General features: G+C 39.7%; 1 protein-coding gene across 4 annotated transcripts in view; it reads left to right on the top strand.

Annotated features, from left to right (window-relative positions):
- ntng1a (netrin g1a) overlaps positions 1 to 17,199 on the top strand; it is a 75,809-nt gene that overhangs the window by 48,203 nt on the left and 10,407 nt on the right. Inside the window, exons 4-7 of one of the 4 annotated variants that reach the window (XM_061805270.1) lie at positions 7,909 to 7,935; positions 11,781 to 11,825; positions 13,460 to 13,519; positions 15,511 to 15,678. In XM_061805270.1, the coding sequence (XP_061661254.1) occupies positions 7,909 to 7,935; positions 11,781 to 11,825; positions 13,460 to 13,519; positions 15,511 to 15,678 (300 nt within the window). Of the gene's footprint in view, positions 1 to 2,891; positions 2,908 to 5,515; positions 5,523 to 7,908; positions 7,936 to 11,780; positions 11,826 to 13,459; positions 13,520 to 15,510; positions 15,679 to 17,199 lie in introns of all 4 variants that reach the window. The other 3 variants (XM_061805271.1, XM_061805273.1, XM_061805272.1) reach the window with 3 other exon arrangements.

Raw genomic sequence — 17,199 nt, 5'->3', positions numbered from 1 at the left:
TCCTTTCGTTTTCTATACCACTTATCTTAAGGTCACAGGTGCGCTGGAGCCTATCGCGAGAGACGGGGTACATGTACTGATTGGTTCTGGCCAGTGAGTTAGATTTAATTTGGTTTGGTTAAAATTGAAACCCATCCCTTGCCCATTTTCTTTGAAGCCACTGATCATGTGACAGCTCTTTAGACATGTTGCTCAAAAGTAAAAATTTAATTTATAATTTATCCATTTTTGCAATGCGTATCCAAAGGAGACTCTTGAAGCATCACCCAAAGAGAATTAAGACAAAGAGGAGCAAGAGGGTTTTACAGTGAATAAATTCAAAAAAGGAGGAGGAGTGTCATCAGCCATCAAACTGTCACGTGAGTCTCCTCGCAAGATAGTTGGAGGCAGTTAAAATGTGTCTCACACACACACACACACACACACACACACACACAACACACACACACAATCATCCACCTAACATAACCATCTGTCCTTTAGCCTCAAACATTCTTGTTGAATTCCTTGTGGGGAATGAAGTAGAAGCATGAGTTTGACAACCAGCCATTAATTGTCAGACTGAGGATGCGATCAGAAGAGGGCAGATGAGCTTTTACTGAATATTAAACTTACTAATATTCTTGGAAAATATATAAAAAAAAATTTAATCCAAGTAGCCAGAATGGCAAATGGTAGTTCAGAAATGTTTTGTATTGAATCCAGGATTTAGGCACATAGTATTGGGGGAAAAAAAATCTAATTTAGAATCAGAACTTGTGCATTTGAAATTTGTTGATCATGTACTACTTGTGCCGAAGGAAAAGCAAAAACAACAAAAAAATTACATCAGTCACTGCTTTGCCTCACCTCACTATGGTCGTGTGTATGATTGAACCTGTCACAGCTAACTGCAGGCAGGAGGCAGGGTACACGTAGAAATAAAGAAACATTCAGACTCACCTTCATACCTGAGGTTAATGTAGAAACTTCAGTTGATCTACCATGAATGATTTTGGGATGTGGGAGGAAACCGGAGTGCCCGGAGATAACACCCAACAGGTTGCGAAGGTTGACGGGAAACCAGGTTGATAGACTCCACCTGTTTAGGATATTAAGTATTATGTTCATGATGTAGAGTGTTTTAAAAATGTGACAGTCAAAGTAACAGCCAGTATTCCGCACAACATTCATTACATTCTTCCAGATGCCGTATTTCTGTTTTAAGTGCTTTAAGTCTGCTGTAGAAGTGCTGATCATCACACTCCTATAGTGTCATGGGTGCACACATTTACTGGACATTATAATACCTCACACAAATGCGCACACACAATATTTTGATTAATCTCCCCTGCACAGTGTTAATATGTTTCTATGCATATTTCAGATGTAGGCGCAAATCCCACAGGATCCTCGAATGTTGTCGTAAAATACCGTAAATCTCTGTCAGCGAGCACAAATAAACATTATGCAAATACTACTCCAATATTAGGTGTCTAAAATATCTTGATTTCCATTCGGTTTGGACAGAAACATTTTAATTTTTTTTCGCCAAGCATTTTTCATTTCCATCTGTAATTTCCTTTATACACCACTTCCTTGTATTTGTACAAGACAGTCACACAGTACAAATGCGCCTTCACTAATTGCACGAGTTGAATATTCATGCCCTCAAAATACAAATTCATTAACAGCTGCATCATCAAATGATATTGAATAAAATGGTCGTGGTATATATAATATGTCGTAGTAAGTAAGATTAATCAGAGAGGTAGTTTGAACAGGATATTGAGCCATGTATGATTTCATATTTTGCCTATATAGTACAGCTAAATTTGTCAACAAGAATATTTTAAAACCCCACACAATATGATTAAATACAGTTTCGCACAACCGAAAACTAAAATCAAAATTGAGCCCTATTTTTTTTTATTCTGTATTTTCAATATAGTACTTATTGGTATGAGTGTGCAGAACTATATAGAGTAGTACATACTTATTTCTCATACTACATCAATATAGAACAGTATCAGTATCAGAACGCCAGGGTGGCAGTAGCTCATCGATAAAGACTCTCAGAACCTGTTTACGTCCTGACAACGGTTGAGGTGCCCTTGAGCAAAACATGTTTCTCCAATGTGTCACAGGGTCACAGTGTTGCCGTCCCCTTTCCCACAACCTCTTCCTCCCATTCCTCTTCCCTCCATCCAACTTGTCTCTCCCCCTCTCTCTGTCCCTCCTCATATCAATGCTGCACAGCTGTGACAGTAATATTGTTTTATTACTATTTTTTAAGCTCATTATTTAAAAAGGTTATTTATTTATTTCTTTTAAACTCCCATTACTTTCGCAGCCGACATACACTTCACTCTATCATATAAATTATGAAGGATGTCTTGCCATTTTTGGTTTCCTGGGCACTCAGAAAATAAAACGAAACTTCGATTCAAATCATCACGTTTAGATCATGCGGCATGGTGGATCAGCTGGTAAAGCGTTGGCCTGACAGTTCTGAGAACCTGGGTTCGATCCCGGCCCCACAGTGGAGTCTGCATGTTCTCCCCGTGCCTGCGAGGGTTTTCTCCAGGCACTCTGGTTTCCTCCCACATTCCAAAAACATGCAACATTAATTGGAGACACTAAATTGCCCATGGGTGTGATTGTGAGTGCGGCTGTTTGGTTGGTAACTCGTTCAGGGTGTACTGGCTCTTGCCCGTTGACAGCTTAGGATAGGCTCCAGCACTCGTGAGGATTAGTGGCAAAATAAAATGGATGGATGGATGGACGTTTAGATCAAGCAATTGGTGCATCCGCCTTGGTGAGACAATGTGTAATTTTACCTGTTGACAAACTAGATTGCATTTTGTACACTGCACTAGTGCCCATCTGTCTGCTGTGACCTTGTTAGCAAGGCCTTCATTGAACTCTGTCTTTGAAAATAATTTGAATTTTCATCCCGAAAATACATTGCGCATGTATAGATATGTAAATAAAGTGCCGTTTTGGACACTTTAGCCACGACGGATGGAACTGTTTTGCATCTACAGCAAAGTTGAATTGGCTGTGGCTTCAAAAGAGAACACGCTTATTAAAGACTTCATATAATTTATCATTAAGGTCACAGTGGTGATCTCAGATGGATGACTGCATAAATGCGCAGAGCCTGTGAGGCATTAATTTCTGTAAGCACACATCACTGCAAAGAGAAATATACTGTAAAAATCGCTTGACGTTACCACTCATGACTCAGCCTGCCTGTCATGTAACTGTGTGTGTGTGTGTGTGTGTGTGTGTGTGTGTGTGTGTGTGTGTGTGTGTGTGTGTGTGTGCGTGTGTGTGTGTGTATACGTGATTTGGTTGAAGCATGCTCTACCGACCCCACATGGTCATATATCATTTTCAGTGAATCGCACGCCCTTCACAGATCATGTTCAGTGACTTGCAACCGTGATCCCTACACAGCTCGTAAAAATCAATGAAGCACACCGTCAACACGAGCCGCTAATGCTCTTCCCGTGTGATAGGATAAAATCAGATTCCCGCCACGCCGCCGTAATAATGGAGCCGGGGCCACGTGGATGGGGATAGGAAATGACAATGAGTGAAAAATAATAGAATGGGTGCAACAATGGCGCTTGGAAGTGTGTTCAAAGCCTACAGGTTGTTCAGAAAGGGGTGAGTAAAAAGGCACTGGTGCTCCAAATTATGAGCAGGAAGCAAAGATTTTTTTTTTTAACAATTAAGTCGAATTGATAGTCATAACTTTGTCAGCTTTACATCTATTTGTCAATTTTAGATCCAAACACACCAGCAATATAAAATGAGGTTAATGTCGATATTATTTGCAAAAGACAATCATCTGATTAACAATGTCAGGATTCAATTTCTGATTTAAAGTTTTATACATTGAAAAAAAACATATGTAGTTACACACAAATAATATTTTTACACAAATATATGATACAAATAAATACAATATTATTAAATATAGATTGAATATGGGTTATCTTTTTTTGTAACGTAGACATGCAATTGACCTCAGTCACTTGCCGACGGTTTGAGTTCACTCTTTGTGATGAGGTGTTAATTTATTCAAGTGCGCAACCCAGTCTGCAATTAATTGTTTCACTATGTCTATTAGAGCAGGGGCCACAATTTCAGGAATTATGGCATATTAGAGCACCACTGAGTACATTGTGCCTTTATCACAGCATTCTAATCAACAGCTCCTTTCGTTATGTGGCACACTCATATTTCTTTGCTGCAGGAAAAGAGCAGTCGTGTTGCGGCGCCAGAAGATATTTTATCTCTATAAACCCTGTGATTACTTTTTTTCTGCATTTTTTCTACTTTTTTTTTTTTTTTTTGCTCAAGCGGCAAATTTTGTTTTGTGAACAAGCCTCTGTCACATCTACTGGTTTTTTATTTGTAGCATATTCATCTTTGAGTACATGAGTCTATATATTACTGTTTGTCAACAAGAACATATTTTAGGCACCATATTTTTTTTCTGAAAGAATAAACCAACAACCTTTTTGGTATAAAGTTAAAAATATACAAGCAGGGAGGGCAGGATGGTGGATGAGTGGTAAGCACGGCTACCTCACGACCGAGAGGTTCCCTGTTTGAATCTCGACACTGGTCGTCCTGTGTGAAGTTAACATGTTCTCCCTGTGTGTTGTTTTTTTTTTCTCCTCAGGTATTCTGGCAAAACATGAACTTAAGCTAAATTTAGACAAAAGAATATGTCGGTATGAATGTAATTTTCTCTATAGGTGTTCTGCTACGGGATTGGTGACCAGTCGGGGGTGTACCACAGGTCTTGGCCAAATTCAGCTGGGATGGGCTTTAGAACACCCGCATCCCAAAAAATAAAATAGCATAGAAAGTGAATTATTTGAAGAGATAAGTGGGACAATGAAAACTACTGCAAAAGACAAAATCATATGGCTTAACTAAATGTCGCCAAAACTTTTCATTTTCATGGTTCTTTATCGGCCTGACACTCGAAGCTACAACTGGTAAAACATCCCTTTTAAGCACAATAAAGGTGATTACGACTCCCCTCACCCGAGCCGTTGTCCTTCCTGTCTCCTCGATTGCATCTGCCCACCCCCCAGAGGTTCGACATCCATTATGTTGTGTCCCTGTGCGTCGATATCCTGCAGTCGGCAACGCTCAGACGCAACACACACATACAAGTGCTAGTTTACATTGTGTTTGGCTAGCAAAGATCAGAGACACATTATTGAATGACAGTACTTTGAGTGTCACAGTCAACATGGACGCACGCGAGCCAAACACGTGCATACGCTTGTGACCCCTGCTCCATCCCCTGAGCACCTGGACACATTTCCTGCAGGAAAGCCTTCATCACTTTCCTTCCTGTGTTTGTGGAAGATTAACATTTTCCTCCTTCCTCTATTTAATTTCATCTTCTCTCGTTTACATTTTCTTCCAATGCAGAATGATCGCCATGCAGATGCGATTTTGTGTTTTGTGTTTTCATTTTTCACATCATGGCCAGAATGTGAAGGAGGGCAGTTTTATCAGAAAATGGAATTCTGAATGCTTTCCTCTTTTCTGGGAAGATTTTTTTTTTATCCAATTTTTGTCCGGTCATCGAGTTGTGTTACGCTCAAGTTCAAAAAGTTTTTTGATAGATTGATGTCAGACCTCCTGAGTTCTTCTTCAGCCAACTTTTCTAATCATCAGCGCATCACATGACTCCATTGATAAATTCAATGATTAACATCTACTGTTTGTCCCAAGACAAGCCCAAATAGTTTCAGCACACAAATTTGCATCAAAACAAGGCACGCATTTGCCTATAGTTCTTTCTTCTTCTTTTCCTTTCGGCTGATCCTGATTAGGGGTCGCCACACCGTGTCATCGTTTTTCATCTAAGCCTATCTCGTGCATCCTCCTCTGTAACACCCACTTTCCTCATGTCTTCCCTCACAACATCCATCTACATTTTCTTTGGTCTTCCTCTCACTCTTTTGCCTGGCAGCTCCATCCTCAGCACCATTCTACCAACAAACTGACTCTCTCGCCTCTGGACATGTCCAAACCATCGTAGTCTGCTCTCTCACCATGTCTCCAAAACATCCAACTTTGGCTGTCCCTCTAATGAGCTCATTTCTAATCCTATCCAACCTGTTCACACCAAGTGAGAACCTCAGCATCTTCATTTCTGCTACCTCCAGTTCTGCTTCCTGTTGTTTCTTCAGTGCCACCGTCTCTAATCCGTACATCATGGCCGGCCTCACCACTGATTTATAAACTTTGCCCTCCATCCTAGCGGATACTCTTCTGTCACATAGAACACCAGACACCTTCGCCAACTGTTCCATCCTGCTTGGACCCGTTTCTTCATTTCCTTACCACACTCACCATTGCTCTGGATTGTTGACCCCAAGTATTTGAAGTCATCCACCCTCGCTATCTATTCTACTTGGAGCTTCACTCTTCCTCCTACAACCCTCTCATTCACGCACATATATTCTGTTTTACTTCGGCTAATCTTCCTTCCTCTCCTTTCCAGAGCGTACCTCCATCTTTCTAACTGTTCCTCCGCCTGTTCCCTGCTTTCACTGCAGATAACAATATCATCTGCGAACATCATGGTCCAAGGGGATTCCGGTCTAACCTTGTCTGTCAGCCTATCTATTACTACCACAAACAGGAAGGGGCTCAGCGTGGATCCCTGATGCAGTCCCACCTCCACCTTAAAGTTCTTCTGACACACCTACGGCACATCTCACCACTGTTCTGCTGCCCTCATACATGTCCTGAACTACTCTAACATATATCTCCGCCACACCAGACTTCCACATGCAGTACCAGAGTTCCTCTCTTGGTACTCTGTCATAGGCTTTCTCTAGGTCTACAAAGATACGATGTAGCTCCTCTGACCTTCTCTGTACTATTTCACGAGCATCCTCAAGGCAAATAATGCATCTCTAGTACTCTTTCTAGGCCCATTTGCCTATAGTTTTATTGTCCACTAATGGGAAAAGTAACCAAAAATTAATCAGTTAATTATTTTTTTTAATGGCACTTTTTCCGGGTATCCCGAACTCCTTTTATCATAACATTGTCTTAAGGAAGCTAATCCTGCCCGCACAAATGTGTTATCGTGGATAGCCGTAGATGTAGCTCAACTTCCTATTGACGTTGGTGAAGTTTGAACTGCAGAGTTGATACTGAATCAACAGGACCTCTGTTGATACTGCCTCATTTACTCCTCCACATGATCAATCAACAATAAACCCCACACAAAAGAATTATTCGCAATTTCATTATCACCCCCTTACCAAATTCCAACCAAATATTGCTATGTTGTAAATATTGTTCCAGATGGTGACATGATTTATACTAGAAGAAAGAGACGACTCCATCTCCAAAAACCACAAGCAGTCGACACCTTGAGGTGATCTTGTCACCATGGGAATGAGACACACTATATTATATGCTCACTTGCCGTCTGGCACGAGGAGGGACGGACAAGCAGGCTGCAGGATGAGACGTGTCCTCATTGGCTTCACAGGCAGACTTTTCTATCTGCAGTGACATTTGAAATGTTGCGCTGGTGATGGTGTGCATGAGAATTGTGTCTCGCGCTCCTTTGACAAAGAGTATTTTTAACAAAGCAGGGTAGCTCAGAAGAATCTTCAAACGTCTTTTTAGCTTTCAAAGATAAAGGCTGGTATTGTTTCTGACCCTATTGTGTCCACCGGAATTAGTTTTTCAGTGATTGTCGTACAGTCGGGGTGTTGCGCGAAGATAGCGGCGAGAGTTGGATCCAAAAAAGGGGATTCGTGAGAATTGAATTACAACTGTTAAATAGGATTGTAAATAAAATGGTCTTTGAGGGATGCTATATGTCTTAATTCACACTGTTCTTTTTCTTTTCCTTTCTTGCAGGTATCCCTAATAACATTGGTCCAGTTAGTAAGTAATCCGTCACAAATGCCGGATGCTTCGCTCTTGCCTATTGTGCCACCTTTCATCACACGCCTCTTAAATTTGTGCCAAGTGTTCATTTCTGACAGACTGTATTTTGGGGTGAAAATTCCCCAAATGGGCAGTCAATTTTAAATTAATTAATCAAAATAATAATTGTAATAATTAGAGCCTTTGAAAGTATTGAGTCACATTTAATAAAATACAAATACCGGTACTGTACTTGACAAACTGAGCAACGTGAGATTCTGTTTATTGGACAAATAGTCAATGCTCTAAATACAGGTTCGCTACATCCAAGCCAGTTAAACTTTGAAAAAAAATACTATGGCAATAAAGGTTATAGAACTTTGAAAAACATTTACTTGAACAAAAAAGAAAAACATTGGCTTCACAATACCTCAAAGTGCATTCATTCACCCCTTTCAACCTCCCCAAACAATTTCCCTGATCACACTAGAAATGTGGATGCTGTCAACGAGGCCTTTTTATTTTTTTTCTTAAACGCATTACTTATGTAATTAACTCACCAAAATTTACATGCACAAGTCTGGTAAAATTGTACTATTCCATAGGGCTCAGGAATAAATACACAAAGCTTAGTTCAAGTCAGGTTCTGTGTTTTCTACTAATTAGTGTGTGGAGCTTTCCATTTGTGTATTGTACCTCAAGAGAACATGCTCGCTCAACCCATTTCCCCTTACCACTTCCCATATATTATATATATATATATATAAAAAAATAGCACCAACTTTATTTACTGTAAGTGCCAAGACTTTCCTGTGAGTAAGGTCACTTCAGGTTATTTTAGTATAAGCTGTATGGCAACCTGGCATTGGTACCATCATCATCAAGCTGTACCCTCAGAATTAGAAGAAAGAAATGAGACATGTGGTTGGCACGTTGCTGTTATCTGGAAGGTTGTGTGATGCAGCAACAGGAATATTGCCAGTGTGTGGATTGGCAGGTTGTTGACCAAAATACATGACATTCAAATTTTGCAACCACTGGCTAAACAAATGCAAAGTTTAGGAGTGTCCAAACTATATCCCGGCGGGCATATGCGGCCCACTGTCCACATATCTGAATTAAGATTTAAGTAAATCGGGTCGTTTTCCTGTACAGTAATACTTAATTTTAACTCGTATTGGAAATGCAGGAGGAGTGAAGAAGGAATGTGTTGGAATTCCTTTAACACACGTTTTCCACAATCTGCAATTCAGAATTGAAAATGCTCACTCCAGATTCTGCTACACCATGTTCATCTTAGTATATTTTGATTTTTTGTTTTTTGTTTTTTAGGGGTGGTGCTCAGAAGAAAAACAGACAGATCTGGTTTCACATAAACTGCCCTCAATTATCCATTCAATGATGTGATCAGCAAAGAACCTTTGGTTCCATGCCGTTTATTAATCTAAAAAATGGAAGCTTTTCAGCAATCAAAAGAAAATTTCATGGCACGAAATATCAGACAGAGGACACATGCAGTCATGACGAGTGCTAAATGCACTTAATGGTATCATATGAATAAAATGATGACAGTAATTAATCTGGGTCACCTTCAGAGTGCCGTCAAAATGGTCATCAGACCAATTAAAGCAACTCATCAAGGCAAGAGTCATAATAAAGCCCACAATGTTTTACACATGAATTAGAAAGTATTGTGCGAAAAGAATTTCTACAAGCTCAAACGGAAAACGAAAAAGCATCCATAAAAACATGAATGAAAATGTAACACTTTAATACAATTTCAAAATACAAACGAACTCAACATGAATTCACATTGGGTATCTCATTTTAAGTAGGTTTTGTTTTATTATCATATCAGTAATTTTCTAGTAGTTAAAAAAAAAAGTAAAGCATATCCATGCCAGGTTTTGTTGAAGGAATGTCACATGTTCTTATGATGCACCAGCATTAGGAAAACTCCCTACGGTGTGTTGTGCAAGCCGCAGTGTGTAAACAGAATGTCCTCAGGTGTTTTTTTTTTTTTTTTTTTTAATCAGGCTTAAGAGAATGCGGTCAGCATGGCATTCAGAAATGGACACGTGGCAAATGAGACTAACCAATTTTCCACCGCTTGCTTTCTTCTATCACCTTCACTTGTCATTTTGCACCCCCCGTGCCATGCATGGCCTGACTCAAGCTAAAAATGTGTACGTGTGTGTGTAATTGGTGGGGTCGGGGTTAGCGGATTCATGCTTCTTCTCACAAACGAAACACAGAGGCGGCGGCGCACTGGTCCTCTTGATACATTGCATCTAAATGCCAGATGCCGTGCATGGAAACCCCCGTCCTCAAAACCTTAACACGAAGGGTGCATGCAAGACACTCACACTGTTCACGGCGGCAGCCTAACACCAAATTGCGTGGAAGACGATGAGGCTGTGCAAACAACACAAGTTTGTCGACTAAATGACTAAAGAGTGTGATGAGAGAAGTTCAGCTGTCCTTGAGGATGGTAAATAAACAAAAATGTCGTGTGGAAAGAAGTGGGTCCAACCTGACTAAATTACATTTATATAAAAGCAAAATTTGTATTTCAAAAAACAAACCATATCAGATTTTATTTTTAATGTTGTGGCATTGATTGAAATGCTCTCCCTGCCCTCCTGAGCATATCGAATCATTTATGAATTTAAATAAACTTGCCGAGAAAAACCATCACAATGGCATACAAAGATGGAAAACCTAAGAATGTTACTTAAAGCAGACCCCTGTTTCAGTTTTGAAAAGCATAATGAAAACAACAACACATTTTTTGGTTGAAGGCACCAGAGGTGAATTCACAATCACTGCCTGATTCCAACAGCAAGATTAATCATAAATCATATTTAGGAGGGAGGCGGGAAGAAATGTGATGAGAATCTTTTGTCTCTCTTAAATCAATAAATGGAAGCATTGGGGGATTAAAAGTGATTGTCTCAGTGTTTTGCGCTTCCAAGGTGATGTATTATTTATTCAGTTCCGGGAGAAACAGTTTAAATGCACCAGTGCACTTCTGACAGCTTAAAAAATATATATCTTATTTTGAAAGAAGAGAGGTCACATTCTCTGTTGACAGCTTTTTATAGTTATCGGCTTTGTGTTGACTACAGCAAAGTGCATGATTTATGAAATCAAAGGACAAAGAATGATGAAGTAAAAAGATGGCGGCGCATGATGAGGGAATCTGTACCTTGTTGCTTGAGTCCTCTCCATTTCCAAGAACATGCGAGTATTTCCCTGACGCGGAAATACCGACGTGAATGAGGTTACGCTTCCCGCAGCGGTCCGTCATTCCAAATCTCAACACCTGCCATTATTTATTCATTGTTATTCCTCCACCAGAAATACACTGTAATTAGATATTGATCACATAGTCAATGTGATGAATTAAACAAAATGCCCCCTAACGTCTTGGGTTGCCATAAATAGTTAAGTCACGACTCAAACATACGACTTTAGTGATGATGTTTGTTTGTTTGTTTGTTTGTTTGTTTGTTTTTGTCATATATTCTCAGTTTGTCAATCATCATTGCCATCACCATGAACACACAACACCCCCCACCCCCCCCACCCCCCTCGTGCAAGTCACACTAATTATATGCAACGTCTCCCCAGTGTCCTCTACCGGGACATTCCGAGTTGCCCGTCTATGTCAAGCTGTGCCACATCACATCTGCCTTTTCCCAATTTTACCGGTTTGACTCATGCCGGACTTGTGCGTGTCTCCAGTTGTGTGTGTTCACTACCACATAGTTTCCCCCACCACCCACCCCCTGTAGACTATCTGTTAAGTGCCTCCCACAAGTGCACATGAATAACTGATGGTTTCTCTCAATTGCACGCAGTACGGCCGAATGTCTCGTCCCTAGGTGTCGCTAACCGAAAAGAAGGTAGGCATTTCAGATTACATCTCAGATTCTTTTTTCTTTCACACGGATTTATATTCTGTACCACGGTATGGCTGTGTAGAGTTATGAAATGAGCCATTTTCTAGCTAGGTGCACTTGAATGTAGCAGATGACCCCTTTTAAAGGTCCATTGCTGTCAAAATTTTTCAGTTTTATGTATAACAGAAATCAAAATGCGGTTGCGACATTTATACATTTTTCCCGATTGAATGCAAAACACAAAAAAAATGGCATGAGGACTTACAAAACTCCCGGATAAGATTTCAATTTATTTGAATTGTTCAGACGTCGTAAATATAAAGTTTCACGCACGCTATATTTTTTATTTAAATTGTAACTGTGGATGAAAGATCAAAGTTTCCAGTCATTGTCATCGAAATGTGTCAGCACTTAACATCATCCACAAATTCATTGAAATAAAAGAACGGAAGACAAGCCTAACCTCAAAATATCCCCGTCTCTTTTTACCTCTGAATGCTTAGCCTCCACAAGCTGTTCCTATTCCAAACAGCCAATCAGAGCAAAGCTGTTTTCCATTTTCAAAATAAGAAAAGCAGTTATCCAATCAGAATAAAGCTTCTTGACATAATGTGTACTAATGACAAATACAGCAGAAAGACTCACTAGAATAGTTTGAAAAAGGCCAACCCGGGCGTTTTCCTTCCAAATTCTCTTGCAAACCGAAAAAAAAAATATTACCAAAGACGTATCGTAAAATAAAACAAACAAATTGATGGCATGGGACCTTTAAAGCTTAGTTTATTTATCCCAACGGTGCTCAGGGTAACACATTGACTCGTCAGTTAAGATTTGTTTTTAACAGAATCTTAATGTCGTAATATAATTTGAGGATACACACTATTCCCTTGGCCACACATTGTGTGCATTTCCCTGCTTTTATCCAGCGCTTCCTTGAATTCTTTGTCCCATCGGAGCGCATCAGGAAGAAAAGCAGAAGAGCTTTCTCAGTGGTTTTGTACATATTGATGTTAGTCTTCTCGACTCTAATCCATCATGCAGATATGATGTGCAGCCACAAACAACTAGCGCACAATACTCTGCTTTCCCATGACTGCAGTCAAGCATCCGTACGTGTCACGCTGTGTACGATGGTAGATGCATACTTTCTTTACTGAGTTTTTGTTCTGTGACTGAAGCACAATTGGGAGATTGATGCGTTCACCGTGAGTCTGTTTCCTTAGCCACGCTTCTGCACACGGATTTAGAGTGGAACATTGTTGGCTGGCCTCCAGTGAGGTGGAGGAGTGCTTTGTCAGAGGCTAGTTTATGTCTGGGAGAACACAAACACACATAGGTCTTTGAATCATACAAAACACTTGTTTTTTAAATGAAGCATAAAATAATAATACTCGAAACCTTGGGCATCTCCGGCATTTGTAACAGATGCTGCCTCACGCAGCCAGCTTCGTTTGGCAATGCCACTCCTCGTTTTCCACAGCCATCATTCATCTTATATGAGCTGATTTTGTTTTCATCATCAAATTCGATGATCTATGTTCTTAATTCGCGGACATTACATGTTTATGTTTGATTGCATTGCCATGTTGATTTTTTATTTTTTTTTTTACATTTGTTTCCTTTTTAATTTGTTCTAGTACCACCACAAGTTGCATTGTCCACTGCCCCTACAGTCCACGTTCCAAACCGCAAGCGAGGTAGGAATTGCCCCCATTGAAAATGCTGACTTCTTATTTAATGAATTAATACTTTTTTCTTACCCTGAAGTACTAACCCAATGTTAGACCAATCCTTACATGAAGCTCATTTTAAATAAAGTGGCTAACACTACAGCTACAGTATCACTAAGCCACAAACACATTTTAGTTGTTAGTCCTTTTCTTGAAAATAGTGCTTGTTTGTCCTGTGACTAAAAACTTGTGAAAGTAAAGGGTATTACTTAAATCTTTACTGTAAATGGATTTGCAGTGGACTAAACGGGTGCTCCTTAATTTCCAAGTCTTGTCAGATTGTTCGTAAGTAGACAGGGAGAATTGACCTCAATACTCATCCTTAATAATCGCAATCCCTCTGACAAAAAGCCCCAATCTCTGTCTGCCCTTCCCTCTCTGGGTTTCCCTTCCGTGTGGTTGGCAGTGGTGAGGCTTAAGAGTTCACATCTGTCTCAACGGTGACACATGGTGTCAGTGGTCATTCAGCCTGCCAGTCTTGTTCCTATAAGCAGAGCTGAACTGAGGCTCCAAACCTGCCCATCTTGCTCCCCTCAGGGCAGGGAAGATAGTAAGCATAAATGACTGCAGCATGAGGTTTCAAAAGCCAAGTAAGTGCTTCCTCTATGGTTCTAATTTAACGTGACATTGCAACGCAAAGAAGCCAATGAAATCTAGAAAAATATTTTAATTGCCTTAGGCCTTAAATCATTTAATGCACATACCAGAACTCATTTACTTGTATGGCTGTACATTTTCATCTTAACTTTGTCCTTGGAAAATGTTGTTTGTACCCATGTTTGTAAATACTTTAAGTTGTAAATTTGTACCAGGTAAGCTAATAATCAGAACAATCTTTATACACCAAGTGTGTTTGAAACATACAAGGAATGTGCTATCAGTAATATGGCAAGGATGGATGGTTCATCAAAGCCAAAGGATACAGAGTCCTCTAGAGAAGTTAGTGTGCCTAACAAAGCAATTATCCAGTGCAATGATCATTCTGCAAAGGGTGTCAAGACTTCAAGGAATATTTGCTGTTGCAGAGATAAACACTATCCTGTTCCCCAAACAGGATAATATAAATACAGGACCAGCTTGGAAGAAATCAGGCCGTTAATTCACACATTTAGTTATCACTGGCTCAACAAAAGGAGGGACAGCTCATAATCAGAATCAGCTTTATTGGTCAAGCATGTAACAACGCACAAGGAATATGTCTCCAGCAGTCGGTGCTGCCCTGGTACGACATTCAGAAGGACAAACAAACTAACAAGAACAAAGAACAAGAGACATTCGATCACAGATGTGCAAGATGCACTCTTCTTCATTTAGAACAGTTAAGAGTGCGTCAGCGCCCCACATTATGTTAAGACATGATTTGAACACTTTTTTTTGGGGGGGGGGGTGACTAAGGCTCAGGCTGTGTCGGAATAGTGATTTTCAGTAGGAGATTTTCACTGTACAACTTCAACGGTGGAAAAGCATTACAAGCTACTGGCTAATATGATTTCATCTCATCCATTTTCTCGTCACTTCATATCAGAACAACCATGAAATTATGTTTAGACAGGTGATGTCTAAAGTCTAAAGGTTCTGTTGCCTAGGTTTATATTCCTTCATGGTTTGACATTCTCTACATTGTGTGGGGATCTTGATGTGACCGTATATCTGTGCTCTCATTACCATCCCTCGCCTTGCCTCGTTGTGTATTGTGATGTGTTGTGATTATACTAACGCTGTGCTTTTGTAATATTGTTTCTCAACTGTGGCTGTGCTCATGCCAGAAGCCTCCCTCCCCTCTCATTACTTCACAAACATCTCCTTCCTTGAACTGCAGTCATTGTTTACCTGGCATGCCATGTCGGCAAATTCATGCTAAACCAACCGCCGGAGCACTTGAAGCAACAGTCCAAATTCCAACACTCTATACGACGTTTCTGTCTCCCTTCTCTGCACACATCCTCCTCCTTTGCAAGACTGTGAATGCTTCGGCCACTCCAACCGTTGCAGCTACATCGAGCTGCTAAACACGGTCATTTGTGTGAGCTGTAAGCACAACACTAGGGGGCAGCACTGCCAGCTGTGCAAGCTGGGCTTCTTTCGCAATGCTTCAGCAGAACTGGATGATGAAAATGTTTGTATAGGTTAGTCCCCCATTTCCCTCCCTGGCTCAGTACTTTCTGACCAACTGTCCTTACTCTTTCTGACATTACCCATGTCATCTTCTTTCTATGAACTATCCTTCTGTTCACCTCATCTTCCTTTTTTGCCTTTTCTAATCAACATTCATCCACATATTTCATTATTTTACATGTCTGGAAAAATGTTAGATGGAGGGAAAAGAGTAAAAAAAACAACAAAAAATGGACACCGATAACATATTTTTGTCTGAAACCAGAGAGTTGTTGGGCCACGCACTCCAGGTCCTCATGCCCAATCTTTAAATAATGCTTAAGAAAGATTTTTTTATGAATGGCGAAAGACATCGTATGTGATTGTTTAGACTGACAGAATGCATGAAAAAGATGATTTAAGACTATTTTCAATGTTGACTAGTGTCAATGTTGGAGTAGAGCCCACACCGTGCCTAGATCTTCCTCCCATTCCACCTCAAATGAAACCACCGTCCACTAAGATGCAAAGGACCCCACCTCAACCCATGAAGAATCTTATCTGCGAATCAGACTGTTATCTGCGGGGTCTTTTCCAGAATAACTCAGACCCCTATGGAGATCAGGCATTTTTACATCTAATTACAGGAAAAATTTCATCGAGATATGGCACAAAAAAAAAATAGAACTAAAAAGTTTGTGAGGATAAAATGTGAATCTATCAAACTATTGTCTCCAGTTTTCTCTGTGGAACCAGCTCTTTTTAACATCAGATCACTGGATAGTAAATCAAATTTAATTAATGACAAATGAACTTTTTGATATTAAATGGAATTTACAGAAAGCAGCTGTAATATGATTTTAAATGAGGCAACATCAACAAATTTTAATTTTATGAACAAGTGTCTAATAGGGAAAAAAGACAGGGGTACTGCTATTATTTTGAAGTCATTATTGCAATGTAAAGAAATTATACTAGATGATTTTAATGCTTTTGAATACCTTTTTTTTTATAAGTTAAAGGTGAACCAAAGGTTATTGTTTTAATAAATCTATAGACCACTGAGAAACAATGGAAATTTATGGAGGACTTTTCAAAACTGCTGTCAGTTATGTGTACTGAATACAGCTACAATATTTTGTCATAACAGCAAACTTAAACATTCATGATTACAATAACATGGAACAAAAATCTAAAGAGCTCTCTGCTTCAACATATTAAGAGTCCAACTCACACTAATCTTAGGCCTGGTCATCTCTAAGGATGTTAAAATTATATCAATTGACATGGAGAAAATGGCTATTTCCGAGACTATTTTTGTGGATTCTTCTAAAAATTCAGACAATGTCTGTGACTATTAAAAGACTGTACATAAAAGAGTACTGCAACTGAGTTTGTGGAGACTGTAGCTGTGTCACAAACTGTGAATGGGGAGCGAGTTGAAGAACTTTTGGACAATTTCACCTGGAAAATTTCAAATGTCATGAAACAAGTCTGAGGTGCCAGAGATGTTTAACACCTTAGAAAAACCCAGAATGTGAAGCAATGCAATT

Source organism: Syngnathoides biaculeatus, chromosome 19 (genome assembly GCF_019802595.1).
Source record: "Syngnathoides biaculeatus isolate LvHL_M chromosome 19, ASM1980259v1, whole genome shotgun sequence".
Classification (NCBI taxonomy): Eukaryota; Metazoa; Chordata; class Actinopteri; order Syngnathiformes; family Syngnathidae; genus Syngnathoides; species Syngnathoides biaculeatus.
This window is presented reverse-complemented; position numbering and strand designations above follow the sequence as displayed.